The sequence below is a fragment of the Petaurus breviceps genome, unplaced genomic scaffold (assembly GCF_028583685.1).
Source record: "Petaurus breviceps papuanus isolate PSGF00001 unplaced genomic scaffold, PetGlider_PUasm1.0 90617, whole genome shotgun sequence".
NCBI lineage: Eukaryota > Metazoa > Chordata > Mammalia > Diprotodontia > Petauridae > Petaurus > Petaurus breviceps.
This window is the reverse complement of record NW_027187287.1, coordinates 2,915,996-2,935,910: the sequence shown is the minus strand read 5'-3', so window position 1 is coordinate 2,935,910 and position 19,915 is coordinate 2,915,996. Positions and strand designations below refer to the sequence as shown.

The following is a 19,915-nucleotide window of genomic DNA, read 5'->3' as shown; positions in this document are numbered from 1 at the left end:
GTGACAATCCCATGCATTCCACATGGTGGCAGTGCTTGGGCCAGGCAGGCTGCCCTGTGTGGAAGGTGACCTTGGTAGAAGAAGATGGCCATGGTAACAGGAGAGCTGGGGAAGGGAGTGGTGAGCAGCAGCAGCTGGCACTCCAGGGATTCTAGGAATACCCCATCCCCCACCCCCACAGCAATACTTAGAACATTGGCTGTCCCCAGCTTTCATTCTGCATTCTAGCTTAAGAAAAACATGCCTCTAACCCTAGATAAAACTGCCTGTAAATACCACAAGAAACACGAAATGCGCTGGGAGAGCAGAGGAGTGTGAGAGCACTTCTGGACAGTAAAACTAAATCGCATTTTCACAAAGGAGGTGACCTCTGAGGTGAGTCTAAAGGAGGTAGGGTAGCATCTTGTCAGGAGGAAGAGGTGGAAGACATTCTAGGTGGAGGGAACTGCACGAACAAAGACAAGGAACTGGGGGATCAAAGGAGACAGTCCCAGGAATGAAGAGTTGTCCAGTTTGGCTGGAATGCAGGGCATTTTAAATTAAAAAGTATGGGACAAACAGAACTTTGCCCGAGGACACTGACATGGAAAGAGACAGGACTTTGCCCCGTCTCACCTGAGGTCCCCCAACACCCTATGTGCTTGGGGCCTATTGCTATGAAGCATCTCTCCTGAAATGCATTCCTTTGCAGTCCCCACAGGGAAAAGGGCCTGACCACTCCCAAGGCAGTACACAAACTGAAATCAGTGTGCAATACTCCACAACTGTTTTTTCTGATGTTTAGCAGCAATATTGTCAGAGACAACTGAAAAGATGGGCTGGAGCCAAATACTAAAAGGGCATGGAATGCCAAGAGGAATTGGTGGAGTCAAAAGTGCATCTTCAGGAGCAAGGCCTGCTGACCAGATGAATGTAAGTATCAAAAAGGATTATAGTAAATGATATAAGTTCATGTTTCTATAATAGTAGCTAGGGGGCCCAGTGGTGGCCCTTGAGTGCTGGGCTTGAAGTCAGGAAAACCAGAGTTCAAATTCAGCTTTGGACACTAACTGTGTGACCTGGGCAAGTCACTTAACCTGTTTGCCTCAGTTTCCTCAACTGTAAAATGGGGATAATAATAGAATCTGTCTCAAAGGGTTTTGTGACTATCAAATGAGATACTTGTAAATCCCTTAGCACAGTGCCTGGCACACAACTGATATGAAAATGCTTACTCCCTTCCCTATAATTTTTTTGAGGGGGTGGGAGAAGAAAGGCTGCTGCGGGGAATCAGGGAAAGTCATGTCGGCAGCTCTTGGTACTAGCCTTAAAGGAAAGCAGGGATTCTAAAAGGTTAAGATATGGAAGGGATTCCAGGCATGGTGGACAGTGAGTACAAAGGCACAGAGATGAGACACGAAGAGTTGTGTATGAGGGAGAGAGGCCAGTTTGACTGGACCAATATATGGGAAGGGAAGCAAGGTATAATAAGGCTGAAAAAGTATGATGAGGCCAGGTTGTGAAGGGCTTAAGTGCCAAATGCAGGACTTTATGTGATCCTAGAGGTAATAGGAAGCCACTGGAATTTCCTGAGTGGAGAATTGACCTGGCTTGATTTGTGCTTTGAAAAATCACTTATGCAATTATATGGAGGACAAATTAGAGAAGGGAGAGACCTGAGGTGAGGAGACATTTACAGTAGGTCAGGTGAGAAGTGATGAGGACCTGAATTAGAGTGGGGACTCTATGGAGTCTCAATGGAGGGATCTCATGGAAACCTGCCAAGACTGGGTAGCTGAGTGGATTTATGGGGTGGGTGCTAGTGAGGAGCTGAGGATGACGTCTATGTTCTAAACTGATAGTGATGCCTTCAAGACAAAGAGCGGTCTGGGAGACAATTAGATTGTAGGAGAAAGATAATGAAAGATAATATTGTCTACATGTAGAATTGGAAATACCAGCTTGAAATGTCCAATAAGTAATTTGTGATGTAGGACTGGTGTACAGGAAAAAGAAAAATGAGTGTTGTTTATGTAGACTGAAGAATAATCTGCATAGAGATGATCATTGCCAGTCAATAAAGTTTAAATGCTTACCATAGGCCAGGCATTGTGCTAAGCCCTGAAAATACAAAGGATAGTCCCTGCCTTCAAGGAGCTCACAGTCTAATGGAGTGAGGTAACATGTAAAAAGTTGAAAAATTGGGGGTCATGGTATCCAGCCTGGGGGCATGCTGAAGATCTGTAGTCAGGTAGGTGATGAATGAGGTGTCTTCATTGGACCCCTTCCTTACATGGAGTATCTGGCAGAAGCTCTGATATTCCGTTTCCAATTTATAGGGAGGGAGGTCAGAGATCCCAGGACTAGGTGCTTCTGAGGAGAAGCGAGTTTTCAGAGAACCCATGGAAACTGAAGAGATCACCGAGAGTGTAGAAGGAAAAGAGGGCCTGGGACAGAATCTTTTGATATATCCAGTTAAGGATGAGCCAGTAAAGGGGACAGACAGAACAGTCAGATGGATAGGAAGTGAACCACGAGAGAGCAGAAAACCTAGAGGCTTCGGAGGATGAGGGGGCAATTTCTCTAAGCTATGCGGCCATTAGGAGACACTGCATCATCAATGAGAAGACTCAGAGAAATGACACACCCAGCAGATGCCCCACCCAGGGAAAGTATATCATCTCCTACAGGATCTGAAACAAGATTTGCAACGGCCACATGTGTTTTTCTATTAGTCTGTACTCTATGTTTGCCTACTCATCTCATGTCACTGAAGTAGCTATTAGGAAAGCTTGCCCCAGTTTTGTTACTATTGTTCCTTAAGATATGACCTCAGTAAATGACTATTTTGATCTAATTGTGTCTATTGGTTAGCTGTTAAGAAATAAGTGCACGGGTGAGGCTCTAAGCTATAGTTTGGATTTTTAAATATTTTTTCTTTGGAGGGGGAAGGTAGGGCAATTGGGGTTAAGTGACTTGCCCAAGGTCACATGGCTAGTTTTTTGTGTTAAGAGTCTAAGGCCAGATTTGAATTCAGGTCCTCCTGACTCCAGGGCCAGTCCCAATTCACTGCGACACCTAGCTGTCCCTCTGAGCTATAGTTTGGACCTACAAAGTGGTTTCAACATGTTTTCAACATGTAATACACAGCCCACCTTCCAACCTAACAAGATTGTTGGGAGGAATACATTTTGCATAGTTTAAGGTTTAACACCCTAAAGTCATAAGATCATATCTTTACGACAGAAAGGAACCTCAGAAGTTGTCTAGTCAGAACCCCTCAACTTAGAGATGAGGAAAATGAGTCCCAGAGAGGTTGTCTTGCTCAAAGTTGGACAGATAGCATCAGGGCTAGATATAAAACCCAGATTCCTCGACTTCAAATCTAGTACATTTTCACTGTACTAAACATAATGCCTAATATAGATAGAAACCTATACATAATAAGTTATAGGCAGAACACTCCTACCCCCAAATTAGCTGTACAAAATTATCCCAAACATTTTTAATGGCAAAAGCACTGGAAACAAACTATCCGTTGACTGGGGAATAGTTGAACAAGCTAGGATATATTAATATAATGAAATCAGGTGCCAAAAGGAATGACAAATAGGAATAACATAAGAAATATGAGGTGCATCAGTTTGACTTAGTCAATGTGGGAGTCAGGAAGACTTGGGTTCATATCCTTCCTCTGAATTACCACCTATATGACCACAGACATGTCACAACTCAGTGTCCCCAAGAAACTCTAAAACTGTCAGTTCTACTACTTATGTAACCCTGGCAAGTCAAATGAGCCCTCTGAATTTTTTTCTCTTCTGCAAAATGTTCTAATGAGTTTATGATCCTAAATTGCTAATGACTTGATCTGCAGCTGTGAAAGGAATTACTATACTAGAAGGTCCCCACAGGTCTGGATAAAAAAAAAAAATAGAAACGAGAAGACACACAAAATTATAGCAGAGTGAAGAAAGCAGAAACAAACCAAAAAACCAATCTAGATAGCCTGGTTCTGTAAATAAAGACAATATCCTAGTGGAAGACATGGAAACAAATAGAACACTTTTGTTATTATCCTTCCATTTACAATCCCTTGGGGATATTGTCGGTTTCTTTTGCTCATGTGCATTTTTGAGTATTTGTATTTGTCCATGAAAGTTAAAAGAAGATATTATGGGTTTTTCTTTCGGTGCGGAAGGAAAGCAGGGATATCTGTGGGACAACTAAAAAGCCTGTTGCCAGGATCAAACAGCTATCTACACAAAGGGATCATTCAGCCTAGATCTTTCTGCCCCTCAGAGGCCAACAAAACTCCATTGGGTCAGCTTTGGTGAGAGAGAGCACATGTGCTCCAGTGGCACTGGAGCTCAGGCATCATCAATCCCTTAATGACACTCCTTGCAGACACTTTGTATTTCTGCATTCTTCCAAAGCACTGGGCTCCAAAGTGGGCTCTATGGCATAACTTCAAAGCGTGTGTGATAATTAGAATGTGGGTAGAAGAGCATAAGCTAGCCCTGCCAGTGATAGACAACCATGGGCCAATCTCTACACCACCCTCTTTACTCATTATCACTCAATACTTCCCTCCTCCACCAGACCCCCTCCCCCCCATTACTGGTTCCCTCTGGCATTGGCCCTTCAGGCACTTATAACCAGAGTCTCAGGTATCCATGGTAGCCGTAAAGGCAAAGCTCCCCACTTCCCATTCCCGGACGACCTTGCCGCTTTCATTACTTGAGGGCTGCAGTCACAGCTGCTGGGCTCTGCATTCAAAAGCAGGCACCCTCTTCCCCAACCCTTCCATTTTCAGTGGGACAATGAGCTATGCAGAAGAGGCTGCATCACAAATCTCATATTATGTTGCCCCCACCCACCCCTCTTCTGAATCTCACTATTACTGAAGAGATCATTTTCTTTCCACTTCACTCTCCTACATAGCCCAACGACTGATGAAAAGTCATTTCCATCTCCATATTCCTCACGGTCCTCCCACTCCAGTTCAGGTCCTCATCATCTCACCTGGACTCTTACAAGTCTCCTAATCCATCTTCCTGCCTAGTTTTTTCCTTCTTTGTCTGCTCCACAGCTGTCAGTGGTTTTCCTAAAGCACAGGTTAGACTGTCACTTTTCTATTCAAATTCCAGTGGCTTCCTATTGACTCTAGGGTTAAATATTATTTCATCTGTATCTCATCCTTTTTAAATTTCTATTTTTTGTATAAGAATTATAACATACATAAGTATTAGTATGGTAGGATATGTATAAGAATAGGGCCTGGGCCTATGATTTCAGTGAATAAAGGGAGCTCCCAGGTAAGGAAACTCTACTAGTGCAGTTGAACCTTCTCTACAACTTGGGAATCTTGAGTTGCCTAGAGCACTGAGTTTAAGTGACTTGCAAAAAGTCACACAGCCAGCATATATCAGAAGCAGGACTTGAACTCGGGTTTCCCTGGCAGCCAGGAGCCAAGGGGATCCCAAATCATTCTTAACTTCATTTCCCTTTGGACAGAGATCCTGCTACAGCAGTTGGTCAACAGCTGGCAAGCAAGCCTCCAGCTCCAGCCCAGTAGGAAAATCAGGTTGTAGTGGGCTAGAATGCCTGTAAAGTTGGTAGACAGACTTTCTCTGCTCAGAGGGAGGCCACCTAGCTCCCATCTGTGCTCCTCTTCTCTGCTTTGGGGGAAAATAACTTCCTGCCCCAGTCATAGTGTGCAGCTCCATCTTGGGGAAGCCCCTCCCTCTTTTCAAACCAAGGATGTCTGCCAATTACCAGACTGGTTGGAGATCACCTTATGGACCTTGCTCTGGTTAGAATGTAGTATTTAGGATTATTCACACATCCTATTGTCGTCTGCCTCCTGCATAGTGTTGAGTATTTCATTAGCGGTGCAGTTTGCTGATGGGTGTAGCGTGATGTTCTCCCTGTCTATAAGGAAGTGTGTTGCTGCAGCTAACAAGGAGAGCAAAGCCCATTTGTAAGGACACAGAATATTTTACATACAGTAGGCACCAGCAAATTATATCTTAGGCAGCTCTGTGTAACTTGTCTCTCCTCAGGCTCTTGAGCTCCTGCCTGGCAGTTGGCTGAAATCCAATTAGGTTAGCCCTGCAGGGTGATTGAAAAGACCTAGAGACCTAGATTTGTCAGCTTTGGGATTCAAAACTGCCTGAATTGGCAAATGGAGACACATTATGAAGAGACCAAAGGCAGTGGGGTGAATAAGTCTGAGACAGATCTGACTGCAGTCCCCCAAATTCTTACCTTTTCAGATGCTAGATGCCCAAAGCCCCTAGAGGTTTTTTGGTCACCTGCCCCATTTAGGGGACCCATATCGCTTTGGGTTCTGGGTTCCTTCTGGAATTTTCCCCGGCTGTTACATACCCCTCTCTCTATAGCTGAGTTTCTTGACCTGGGGCCCATGAACTTGTTTTTTAAACTTTTTATAACCATATTTCAATGTGATCAATTTCCTTTAATCTTATGTATTTTATTTTGTGCATTTAAAAACATGATTCTGAGAAGGAATCCATAGGCTTCACAATCCTAACAGAGTTTATAACATAAAAAAGGTTAAGAACCTCTATTCTCTAGCAAATTTCTGATGCTGTCAAACAAGAGGGATTAAGTGTGTGGTCAGTTAGGAGACCTGAGTCAACATAGAGGAAGCCCTCAAGAAAAAGCCTGACCCAGATCTAGAGTGGAAATGGGTTGATTAAGAAAGTTCAAGGCCCTTATGGCCCCAAATTCTTGGAGGGTGGATAGAGCCCCTTCACGATTCAAATAAAAACTGCTCTAACAGCCAGTGCTGGCAGTTGAGACTGGCTACACGTGGTGAATATTCACAAATGGGGAGGGCTCTTTCTGTCTGTGGGAAATCCTGCTTTGCCAGCTTCAGTCTCCAAAGCAAACATGTGGATAAGGGAGTTATCAGAAGGCCCAGGCTATTCTGTAATTTCATCTGTGTCAGAATGACAACTTCAGTTGCTTTCCAGTTGGATCAGATCACTTCTTCCCCTTCCCCTGTAATTCTAAACCACTAAATAGATAATTGGGGACAGTGCGGCAATTTACTTGCAGACTCCCCCAAAACATTTTTGGGGCAGAGAAAGTTTTTGAAGGCAAGCCTGACCCAGGAAGCAGGTAAAAAGGAACATACCCCCCTCCCACCCCTTGTACAAACCAGTCAGGGTGAGACAAGAGTGGTACCAGATCCTTCTGATACAAGAGCACAGACTACCCTCCAATCTTTTCTGTTCCCTGCAATGCTGTCAGAGTTGTGGGGTGCAGGGAAGTATGTTACATTAACCTGCCTGGGCCCTAGGGACTGGACACTTACTTTGGGAGGCAAGTAGTTCAACACTAAGATTTATGGTTATGGGCATGAAATGCACAATACAATGAGAGTACTGGAGTGATTGCTTCCTCTGCCTAGATTTCATCCCTAAGTGCTAGAGGCCTTCCTAATGGCCCCTAGGGCCACTGAGAACAGAGCAAAGGGGCTCAATTATTCATGTAGAGTGGTAACTTTTCAGGCAGTCAGTACTTTAATTGTGAGGCACACAGAACTCAGGGGAAGCCTAAGAGAAAAGGAAGGAGGGTGCAAAGTAGAAATTCAGGCTGAACTGCCAAATACCAAATACTGGAGTGGGGGGTTGAAACAGGAGAAAGGGAAGGCAAGGAAGACCTGAAGAAACAATGGAAAAGAATCATTCTCATGACAGATCATGGGTTAACAGCCACAGCAATTTTCTTGTTACAGATGGCACTTTAAACAGGAAGGAAATGAATCCAACTGAAACCACCACTAGAGAGAAATGCAAAAAATTCAGGTAAGGTAAAACACTGTTTTTTTCTTTCTCCCATATCTCCCTTCTATTTTAAGTAATTAACTAAATAAAACCAAAAACATACCCCGGACTTGGGGCCCTGGAGGTGTGTAGGGCTAGGGAAAATAGCAGGCAGGTATCTCTGCCTGAGACTAACAGAAAAAAAGTACAGGGAAGGCAGGTAAGACTGACAGTCATTCATTTGACCAGAGCACTACCCCTAGAGAAACCCCAGAAAAATGACTCAATGTTAGAGAAATAAGTTTCTACATCACTAAATATGGAGTTGTTTAGTATTCTGGCCACTGTGATGGGGAACTATGAATGAACATGGGTTGAAATGACAGGTTCTTTCCACTGTGAAACACAAAGCCACTGCTGAGCTATGAACATCAGAAGTTAAACTAGCACTCACAGGCAACACACAAAATATACATCACCTATTCTCATCATGCCATGGGTGCAAGACTCAAAAACCATTCATGCATGGGGCAGTTATCCTAAGAATGACAGAAACACTCAGTGCTCTTCAGCCTCAATTACCCAAAGGGGAAGCAAATGGGCAGGGAATGGGAAGTGTGAGTGGGAATGGGGATGAGTTCTGCTCTAGGCAGGGTTAGATGTTCCTGTTTGGGAGAGGCTAGCTCATTCTCTGGTGCTGTATAATATCAAAAAAGTTAAAAACAGATCCACCCCTTGAAACTTTTCTCTGGCATGAAAGGGCCCTCATCAGGCTTAGATGTCCCCATCCTGGGGGGAGGGGCGCCCCCCGAGGGGTCAGAAGATTTCCACAGCCTCTATTACTGCAAACTGCTTGGCTTCTCAATGGAGACAGTATCTTCAATCCCATCCTTAGGGATCATATGGAAGATTTTCTAGCAGTCAAGAGGTGAAATGTCAGACCTGCTTAACAGAAAAACCTGTAAAAGGAAAGGAAAAAAAATTAAACACACATACACATGCTCCTATTGAAGCCTTCCTTCAATGTTTCCCTATACCATGGAATTGAGCCTAGGTTCCCAAGGTTAGGCTAGTAAGGGCTATTCCAGCAGAGTGCAATTTCAATAAAGTCCTACCAAGCTGAAAGGCTTTAAGTATAGCCCAGTAATGGACTGTCTGCCTGCTGATAGAGAACTGGCTCATTTAATTTGCAAAGGCTTATCACCAGAAGGCTGCCACCAGGAGGCATTTTTTTTTTTGGCAACATACTAAGGCATAGAGAAGTTGGGATTTAAGTCAATGGAAAGATGAAATTAAAGCTCATTCAAAGCCAATATTTAAATACACATATTCCCTAAAGTAAATCCCCCTTCCTCATGTGTGCACCCAAGTACACGTACACTCAAGTGTACATGCACTCACACATGCACATATACAACCATATATATGGGGAGATGTCATGAAGAAAATAGGATCTACTAGTTTTAAATAATCAGCTTTCCTAGTACATTCAAAATGATTCAATTTATACATTTCTTTTCAGGTATGCAATGTGGTACACAAACATCATGAGAGCAAGTTACATCTAAACTGTATATACTATTAGGCAGGAACCTGAACTACAGATACTTGTTTTCAATGGATTATACCTAAGGAAAATAAATATCCAAGATATATGGTACATACTGGAGTCAGATGCTGCCAAAGGAGAAAGTTTATCTTATAAAACTGTCAACATAATGCCAGTTCTTTTGCTTTTGGGAGGGGCAATTGGGGTTAAGTGACTTGCCCAAGATCACACAGCTAGTTTTTTGCATTTAAGTGCCTAAGGCCGGATTTGGCCGCCCCCATAATTCCAGTTCTTAAAGAATATAAAACAAATGGGGGCGGCTAGGTGGTGCAGTGAATAGAGCACCAGCCCTGGAGTCAGCAGGACTTGAGTTCAAATCCACACTTAACACACACACACACAAAAATAGCCATGTGAGCTTGAGCAAGTCACTTAATCGCAACTGCCCTACCTTCCCCCCTCCAAAAAGGAAAAAAATAAAGAATGTAAGACAAATGAAAATGACGAGCTGACTTCACGTTCCTAGAGGAACCCAGGATGGAGGCAAAGTTCTTTCCCATAAGAAAAGGGAAGCCTCTAGTGTAAGATGCCCTACCAGTGTCAGGGGTCACAGCAGTATGAGGCTTGGGTTGCGCAACTGCTTGTAGACTTGGAGGAGTTTCTCTGCAGCGGCACTGGCACTGGCATCATCTTCAACACACAGACGATCTCTTAGGGACTGCACTTCCTTGAGGAGTATCTACGTGGATAGTAAAGAAAGCAGGGTGGAAACACAATCAGGATAACAAGATCCGGCAGATTCTACATTAAGGGATCGAAGGGCTTGGAATATGATCTTCTGGAGGTCAAAGGAGCTGGGATTAAAACCAAGAATCACCTGCCCAGCAAAACTAAGTATAATGCTTCAGGGGAAAATATGGTCATTCAATGAAATAGAGGATTTTCAAGCATTCTTGATTAAAAACCTGAGCTGAACAGAAAATTTGACTTTCAAATACAAGAAGCAAGGGAAGCATAAGAAGATAAACAAGAAAAAGAAATCATAAGGAACTTATTAAAGTTGAACTATTTACATTCCTACATGGAAAAAAATAATTGTAACTCATGAGATTTTTCTCAGTATGAGGACAGATGAAGGGAATATATATGTATATATACATATATATGTATGTATAAAAGGGTGTATGTGTATATAAATACATATGTGAGTATGTGTATATGTATGTTCGTGTATACATAGACAGAGGGCACAGGATCAGTTGAACAGGAAGGGATGATATCTAAAAAATAAAATCAAGAGGTGAGAGAGGAATATAATGAGAGAAGGTGAAAGGGAGAGATAGAATAGGGTTAATTATCTCACATAAAAGAGGCAAGAGAAAACTGTTACAATGGAGGGGAAGAGCAGGAGGGTAAAAGGGAATGGGTCAACCTTACTCTCATTGAATTTGGCTTAAGGAGGGAATAACACACTTAATTGGGTATCTTACCCTACAGGAAAGTAGGGGGGAAGGAGATAAGAGGGGGGATGATAGAAGAGAGGCAGATTGGGGAAGAAGGTTATCACTAAGCAATCACTTTTTTTGAAAAGGGACAGGGTTAAAGCAGAAAATAGAACAAGTAGGGGGCGGGATAGGAGGGGAGGAAATATAGTTAGTCTTTCACAATATAACTACCATGGAAACATTTTGCATAACCACACATGTACAACCTGTATTGACAATTGCTTGTCTTCCCAGTGGGAGTGGGTGAGGAGGGAAGAAGGGAAAGAATCTGGAAATCAAAGTTTAAAAAAAAAATGTTTAAAAACAATTGTTTTTAACATGCAACTGGGAAATAAGATATACAGGCTCTGAGGTAAAGAAATCCATCTTGCCCTACTAGAAAGTTAGGGGGGGATGGGGAAGGGTATAAGAGAGCACAGATTGGGGGAAGGGGTATTCAGCAGGCTCCCTATTTTGGGGTGGGGGGGTAGGGGAAAGCTGAGGAGAAAATTTGTAACTCAAAATCTCGTGGAAATGAATGCTGAAAACTAAAAAATAAGTAAAAGATTAATTTTTTTTAAATTAAAAAAGAAATTTCAAAAAAAAGGAAAGAAAACAAGGGCAGGAAAGTAGAAAGAAATGCTAAGAAAATCACTGATCAACACAGAGACTAGTCACAATTCCAGAAGACTCATGATTTAATATGATGCTTACCTCCTGAGAGATGGCACATGCTTCAGGGGGAAGACTCAACATCTATTTTATGGGCAGGCTCAGTAAAAGAATGTTTTGCTTCATTCTGTATATTTGTTACAAGGGTTTTGCTTTTCCTTCTTTTAGAAACTCAAATGAGTTGACCTATGTAATCCTTTGCAAAAGCTTTGTAAACCTTAAAGCACTACATAAATCACTGAGGCATCTGGGGAGCACAGTGGATAAAGGGAAAAGCCTGGAATCAGAAACAGAACTCACTACTTGAATTCAAATCTAGTCTCAGATACTTACCAGCTGTGTAGCCCTGGGCAAATCACTTAAAATTCTCTAGGCCCAGTTTCCTCATCTGCAAAATGGGGATAATAATAACAGCTACCTATCTCCCAGGGTTATTGTGAAGACAAAATCAGGTATTTGTAAGCACTCTGCACACCTTAAAGTGCTATATGAATGCTAGCCATTATTTATTTTTCCAAAGGGAAGTGGGAAGGAGAGAAGGTGGATTTTTTTGTCAACTGAAAAAATTAAATTAAATTTTAAAAAGGAAGAGTAACTTGTACTGTGCTCAGTCAGTCAATAAGCATTTATTAAACATTTACTATGTGCCAGGCACTGTGCTAAGGGTTGGGTATATAAAAAAAGGTAAAAACACTGTTCCTTCCCTCAAGGGGTTCACATTCTAATAGGGGAGGCAACAACATATTTACAGAATATAATCTCAGAAGGAGAGGACTAGGGGGAGAGGGAGGCAGGCTAGGACTCCCTGCTGCACAAGGTGGAATTTGAGTGGAGTCTTGAAGGAAACCATGGAAGCCACGAAATGTGGAAGTGAAGAGGGAGAACATTCCAAGAATTCAGGAATTCAGTACAAAGGCTTGGATGAAGTCAGCAGATGGAGTGTTGTGTATGAGGAACAGCCAGTAAGCCAGTGTATCTGGATTGGAGAGTACATGAAGGAGAAAAAAGAGATTGGAAAGGTACATGAAGAAGAAAAAGAAGATTGGAAAGGTATGAAGGGGCAAGGTTCTGAAGGGTTTTAAGTATCTTTACATCTGATTCTGGAGGCAACAATAAACGATTAGAGCAGGGGGTGGGGAACCTGCGACCTTGAGGCCACATGGTCCCTACCTCTGCATTAGAGTTTATGGGGAGGATGGCATAAGGGAAGGGAAGCAGCAGCAATATGGTCAAACCAGTCCTACAGGAAAATCACTTTGACAGCTGAATAAGAGAGACAGAGTAGGGGAGAGACGTGAGGTAGGAAAACCAATGAGACTACAGTAATAGTTCAGATGAAAGGTGAGAAGGACCTCAGTGTGAGTGGAGAGAAGGGGCTATAGGTGACAAATGTTATGAAAGTAGAAATGATAAAATCTGACAGCAGACTGGATATGTGGGGTGAGTGCAGGTGAGAAGTTAAGGATGATTCTGTATTTGGGTGACTGAGAGGACTGTGGTGTCCTCACCATGAACAGGGTTGGGAAGTTAGGGAAGACGGACATGTTTGAGGGTAAAGGTAATGAGTTCTGTTTTGGGCATATGAACTTTATGAGGTAATTGTAATGATCAAGCTTGGCCCTAGGAAAGAATGAAAAAAATGCACTTTTCTCTCTTCCTTCCAGAGACTACCAGACTCTACTGGTTAGTTTTGCTGAAATGCATTTCTCCCCCTTTCTTCAATTCTTTATTATAAGGAACAGCTTCATTGAGGGGGTGGGGGAGAAAGGGGAGGAAGGGAGGGAGGAGGAAGGGAGAGAAAGAATATATTTGGAAACTGAAATGAAGGTGATGTAGAAACAAAAGATATCAATAATTTTTAAAGTAATGGTTGGTTTCTGAAAAGAAAGGGTGGCTGACTTTTGCAAATGCTACCATGGAGAGTTCTCTCATCTCAAATAAAGCAAGGGAATCAGAATACCTCCAATTTTATTAAAATCCTAAGAGTTGGAGCTACAAGATCACCAAGTCCCTTCAGGCCTTGCTTAAAGTCAGAGAGGTAAATAGATGGCTAAGCTGATATGTGAGCCCAAGTCATTTGATTCCCAAATCACTGCTCCCCACTACAACATGCTACTTACTTCTTTTGCTTGCCCTCTCCATGGCCACCCATCTCATTTTCAGAGAGCTCTAATGGGTAGGAAGTTTTTCCTTCAATCAAGCCTAAGTTAGCCCCTTGTGACTTCTACCCACAGCTTGTTCTGTCCACTCAGATTAAGGAGAACAAGTCTAATCCTTCCCTGTTCTGTGTGCCAGCTCTTATGTTAAGCTGAGTCTTCTTTTCTCCAGTGTAAACAATCCTAGTGTTTTCAACAAGTCTTCGTATAATGCCACCTCAAGGACCTTCACCAACCTGGTTACCCTCCTCTGAATGCTCTCCAGATTATCATAGAATCTTAGAGGTGGAAGGGATCAACCATCTAGTTCACCCCACACATAAACAGAACCCCGACTCTATCATTCCCGACAAGGAGTCATCCCACTTCTATTCAGAGACCTCTCACCTCCTGAGGCAGGCCATTGCACTTCAGGACAGCTTTAACAGTTAAGAAAATTTTTCCTATACTTTAAAAGACTTACATGAACTGATGCAAAGTGAAGTAAGCAGAACCAGAACACTATACACAGTAACAGCAATATCATACAACGATCAATTGTGAATGACTTAGCTATTCTCAGTAATACAATGATCCAAGACAATTTTGAAGAACTCATAATGAAAAATGCTATCCACCTCCAGAAAAAGAACCAATCAGAGACTGAATACAGATGGAAGCATACTTTTTAAAAACTATTTTTCTTGGAGTTGTTTTTCATCTGTTTTCTTTCATGTTATGAAAAATTATGGAAATATATTTTACATAACTGCACATGTTTAACCTATATAAAAATTGCCTGCCTTCTCAATGAAAGAGGAAGGGAGGAAGGGAAGAAGAGAATTTGGAACTCAATTTTTTTTCCCCCACTTAATATTTTATTTTTTCCAATTACATATACAGGTAGTTTTCACCATTCACTTTTATTATTATTATTTTGCTTTTTGGAGGGCAATTGGGGTTAAGTGATTTGCCCAAGGTCACATGGCTAATTTTTGTGTTAAGTGTCTGAGGTCAGGTTTGAACTCAGGTCCTCCTGACTCCAGGGCTGGTGCTCCATTCACTGCGCCACCTAGCCGCCCACAACATTCACTTTTATAAAATTTTGAGTTCTGAATTTTTTTCTCCTTTCCTCCTTCCCTCCTCCCCAAGACTGCAAGTAATCTGATATAGGTTGTACATGTACAATCATATTAAACATATTTCTGTATCAGTCATGTTGTGAAAGAAGAATCAGAACAAAGGGGGAAAACCATGAGAAAGAAAAACAAAAAACCGACAACAGTATGCTTCAACCTGCATTCAGACTCCATAGTTCTTTCTCTGGATGTGGATAGCACTTTCCATCACAAGTTTTTTGGAATTGCCTAAGGTCATTGTATTGCTCAGAAGTCTATCAAAGTTGATCATCGAATAATGTTGCTGTTACTGTGTACAATGTTCTCTTGGTTCTCACTTCACTCAGCATCGGTTTGCTTAAGTCTTTCTAAGTTTTTCTGAAATCCACCTGAAATATGAAATCCTTCCATTACATTAATATAACACCACCTATTCAGCCATTCCCCAACTGATGGGCATCCCCTCAATTTCCAATTCTTTGCCACCACAAAAAGAGCTGCTATAAATATTTTTGTACCTGTGGGTCCTTTTTCCTTCTTTTATGATCTTTTTGGGATACAGATCTAGTAGTGGTATCGCTGGATCAAAGGGTATGCACAATTTTATAGCCCTCTGGAAATAATGAAACTCAAAATTTTTAAAAGTGAATGTTATAAAATTTTACATGTAATTGGAAAAAATAAAATATTTTTAAAAGAAGGAAATTTCTTATTGACATCAAGTCTAAATGCCTCTTTGCAAATTCCATCCATTACTTGAAAACATCAATCTAGTCTCTCACATGCCCTACCACATGCCCTTCACTCCCTGAGTCTTGTCTTCTCCAGGCAAAATGGCCCTAGTTTTTTTAAATGATCCTCATATGACATGGACTCAAAGGGCTTCATCATCCTATCTGTCATCCTCCGGATAATCTCCAGCTTATCGATGTTCTCCAGTCTGAAGACAAAGCACAGTGAAACTACCACCTCCTCATTCATGTCTCTGAATTCAGCCCAAGATAGTATGTTTTTGGCTGCTAATCACACTGCTTACTCATCTCAATGTCATTTCTAAATGTGGTGCCTAGACATAAACACCACACTTCCCCTCTTCCCCTCTCTTACCTGAGAACCTTATTTCTTGCCATTCACTGAGATCTCCCTCTTCTTCTCTCCTCCTGATCTCACTCATCCAAAGGCCTTCTGTCACTATCTCCTGTCTCACATGAAGTGGCCCTTCTCCTTATTAAGAAAACCCCCCTTCACATGCACAAGTGACACTATTCTGTCTTGTCTTCTCCAGCAAATGGCCCTATCATCCCCATTCTCACTTATCTTTAAACTCTCCCTGTCTACTAGCTCCTTCTCTACTTCCTACAAATATGCCCATGTCTTCCCCATCCTCAAAAAAATCTTCCCTTGATGCATCCATCTCCACTTGCTATCTCTTTTCCTTTCCTGGCAAAAATCCTTGAAAAGATTCTTTATATGCAATGCCTCCGATTCCTTTCTTCTCCCCAGTGCTTTGCATAGTGCCTGGAATATAGTAGCCCCTTAAAAATATTTATTGACTAACCAGAGTATAGTGTAGCAGGACTATCACCTTCCTAGATATGGTCTATGAACTAAAACTTTAAATTTAATAGGAATAGTGGGCCAAACACAATTATATACGTGTAAAAAAAAACCCATATCCAATAGCAAGAAAGCTCTTTGCATGCTATAAAACACTTCGTATAAATACCAGGGTTTTGTTAGGAGTGATTAGAAGTCTGAAGGGCAGGAGCAGTATGGAAAGGCTTCATGGAAGAGATTAGCCTCAAGTACAGCCCAAAGAAGAAGAGGGAACACTGATTCCCTAAAGGAAAGTTCTGGGAACATAACATTCTCCCAATGTAACAAAGGCAGAAAAAATACACAGCAGAACAAAAGTTAGGTTCGTCTTTAAGGCCAAGAAGAACAAGCTTAATGGAAGAAGAGACAGAGCACAGAAGCAAAAATATCAGATAAGAGAAAGTCTGACACTACTACCCACTATCAGGAGGACAAGCACTTGTGAATTGTTTTCCAAATACTGGTGACATCTTTACACACTCACCTCATAGTTCTTGTTACCACTTGGAAAAAGGTTCGCTAGCGGTGAGGGTTGCAGTACATGGCCATGGAACAGTTTCTCAGTGAAACTAACTGTTGTCGACTAGAACTGAAATCCATGCTCACAGAACCTCACAGTTGACAGGGACCTCAAATGGGCCACCTAGTCCAACACATCCCTGAAGAAGAATCTCCCATACAATATGTTAGACAAATTGTCTTCCAGCCTTTGCCTGAAGATCTTCCAGAGGGAAGATACCCACTATCTCCCAAAGCAGCTTATTCCATTTTTGCATAACTAATTATTAGGAAGTTTCTTCTTGTATCAAATTTAAATTTGTCTTTCTGTAATTTCCACCCATTGCTCCTGGTTCTCTGTCCTTTTGGGCTAAGCAGAAAAAGTTGAAATTTCTCTTCCCTGTGAAAGTCCTTCAAATACCTAAACACAACTATCATCACCACCTTAAATCTTGTCTTACCCAGGATGCTCCTCCCAATTTGCTTTAAATGATCCTTATATAGCACGTTCTCAAGTCCCTCCATCAATATGGTTACTTCTTCTGGACATTTTCCAACTTATCAATGTGGTCCCTAGAACTATGGTAGTTCATCTGAATTTAGTTACTTAAACTGATCAAGGGCAACCAGGTAATTTCTTACTATGTCCCTAGTCATTATTGTATTTCTACTCAGTTTGTCAACTTCATTAATCATTTTCATTCTGAATATTCAATGATTATTCTCCTTGGTAGAGAAAACAGAAACAAAGTAAGGGTTAAATAGCTCTGACTTTTCTCCACTGTCCATCATTACCTCCCATTTATCCCAAGCAATGGTCTCATAGCTTCTTTGGTCTTTTTCCCCAATATAGTTTAAAAACACCTTTTTCAGTATCTTTAGCTTTCTTCACTATCCTTAGACCAATCTGAACTTTAGTACTCCTGACATTATAATTATAGGACCATGTCACTTTTTATATTCATCTTGTTACTTGTTCCGTTGATATCATGCCCATATACAACCAGTCAACCTACCCCTTCCAATTTTGTTCATGCCCCAAACTATTTAGAATAAATATTGGAATAATGGGTTCTACCTGGCTTGAAAGTTTGTGCCTAATTCACGTAGTTAGCAGACATCAACCAGAACTTAACTCCAGGAGCAGAGCAGCCTGCTCCACTGGAATAAGCACTAGCATTGAGTAGTTCTTGGAATAATGCTAGGACACATCTGTGGCACCATAAAGGGATAGCTACAAACCTTTCTTCCCTTCTAGTTATGTGTTTATATAATGATCATGTATGTAAGATTACCTGTTGGAATTACTGTTACAAGGCTAACTAAACAAAGAAATTTATTCAAGTGACATAGACGAGAATGTGACATAGGTCCCAAATTACCCCTTCACCCCAGACCAGTTAGAGCCTAGCACAAAAGCAGGTTTTCTCAAAGGGAGGACTCAAGCTTTCACTTACCTCATGATTGGCATGGATCTGACGAAGATACTGCACACGGAGATCAGGTGGGTTAGAGCCCTGAGCAGCCTGGTCCATGATCATTATCTACACAGGATAGAGCAAAGTAAAAGAGAAAAATAAAACACAAAAAGGATTAAAAAGTCAGTGAACAAGTTCCATTAACCCTTTCTAGGGTGGCCTGCAGAAACCTAGAGTTTTACTCCTTGTTTTCTAAAAGAACTGCTTGCTTAGGCATTATGACCATTTCCTTTCCTGTTCTGAGCTCATACTAGCCTCAGCCTGGTCCTCTGACAGTTAACAGCCATGTTTATTTCTCCATCACCTGTCCTGATACATACCTAAAATCCTTGGGGATGGTGTGTTTCTTCCTGGAGGGACCACAGATTCATTTACAGCATCTGTTTCCCAAACCCCTTTTTAGAATGAAGAAATGAACTCTGTTCAAACTTATCTCTTCACTGCTTCTCCCTAGATGTGAGCTTGACATTTTCCCTTTTATCTTCTGCAATCTTCTTTTAGATCTTCATCTTTACTGCCTCCCTCCCTACTTTTACACTCTATTAATTCCATTCTGTAATCTTCCCAGGCCTCTGTAGTGCCTGCTGTTTTATGTCTCTCTCAGGCCTCTCTCCTGCTCACTCTTCACTGCTTTTTCTTCTTTCCTGTTCATCCACATGAACTATTTTCTCTCCTCCTTGTGTGGTTAGGGCTCTTGCTGATGCCCTTACATAGAAACCTAGAGGGTGATGGTTATTGACTCTGAAACAAATTTCATTTTTGTCCTTTCTCATCCACTAATCTTCCCATGTCCCCCAAGAAATTTCAGTTCCACCTCTAGCTCATCTTCTCCATCCCTTCTTTTTATCTCCTATTCTCACCTTTGGGCCTAATTATAATTTTAGATGCTCTGACATTCCCCACATGAGCAACTCTAATCCCTTGGTCTTCAAAGTAAGGACACTGGTGAGACCTGCTCCTGCCTTCAGTCCCCTGAAGTTGCCTCATGCAGAGGCCTCCAATGAAGTGTCCCATTTATTCACTCCACTTAGTCTAGTTAATGGTCGCATTGTAAAAAACAAAAAAAAAACCCCAACACAAAAAAACCACTTCCTTCTTGCTTTTTGAAAGTCTTGCAAAAAAAAAAAACCTAACTGCTCACCTAACTATGATACGAGTCCAAAGACATCTAGGGAGACATCAGGACTTATCAGCTGGGACTACAGCTGGATGAGCAGAAGATGTATAAGGCACAGTTACCAAATCAATTTAGGCACTTCAAGAGCTGTCTTCCATTTCCCTATTCTTCATTTTCTATGTGTATAAGTGAATGTGCGTGTGTATGAGACACAAAGTGAGAGAGCAACAGAAAGGACGAAGAGACAGAAAGAGAATCACCTTCAAGCAAATCCATACACATTATGGCATTCAATTCAATTTCAACAAGCATGTATTAAGTGTTTACTAAGGGCAAAGCAGTATGTTAAGCCTTGGAATTAAAGATTTTTAAAATGTAAAAAATAACTATACAGCAAATTAGAATGTGCTAAGTGAATATAAGAGGTCAGAGATGCATGAGAGGATTGGGGAGGATAACTGATCTCTTCTCACCTCCACCAGATACCACCATC

At 41.6% G+C, this 19,915-nt stretch overlaps 1 protein-coding gene and 1 long non-coding RNA gene across 5 annotated transcripts in view; one reads left to right on the top strand and one right to left on the bottom strand.

Moving 5' to 3' along the window:
* The first annotated feature begins 170 nt into the window (after positions 1–170).
* On the top strand, positions 171–10,525 carry LOC138142946 (uncharacterized). Its single transcript, XR_011163566.1, has 4 exons — positions 171–375; positions 785–912; positions 7,748–7,817; positions 9,298–10,525. It is a non-coding gene; the product is annotated as an uncharacterized lncRNA (long non-coding RNA).
* Positions 6,455–19,915, bottom strand: part of FAAP100 (FA core complex associated protein 100) — a 34,537-nt gene continuing 21,076 nt past the window's right edge. Inside the window, exons 8-10 of one of the 4 annotated variants that reach the window (XM_069064079.1) lie at positions 18,285–18,371; positions 9,920–10,063; positions 6,455–8,734 (exon numbers count right to left, since the gene is read on the bottom strand). In XM_069064079.1, the coding sequence (XP_068920180.1) occupies positions 9,932–10,063; positions 18,285–18,371 (219 nt within the window). In that variant the 3' untranslated portion in view covers positions 6,455–8,734; positions 9,920–9,931. Of the gene's footprint in view, positions 8,735–9,919; positions 10,064–18,284; positions 18,372–19,915 lie in introns of those variants that run through there. The other 3 variants (XM_069064078.1, XR_011163565.1, XR_011163564.1) reach the window with 3 other exon arrangements.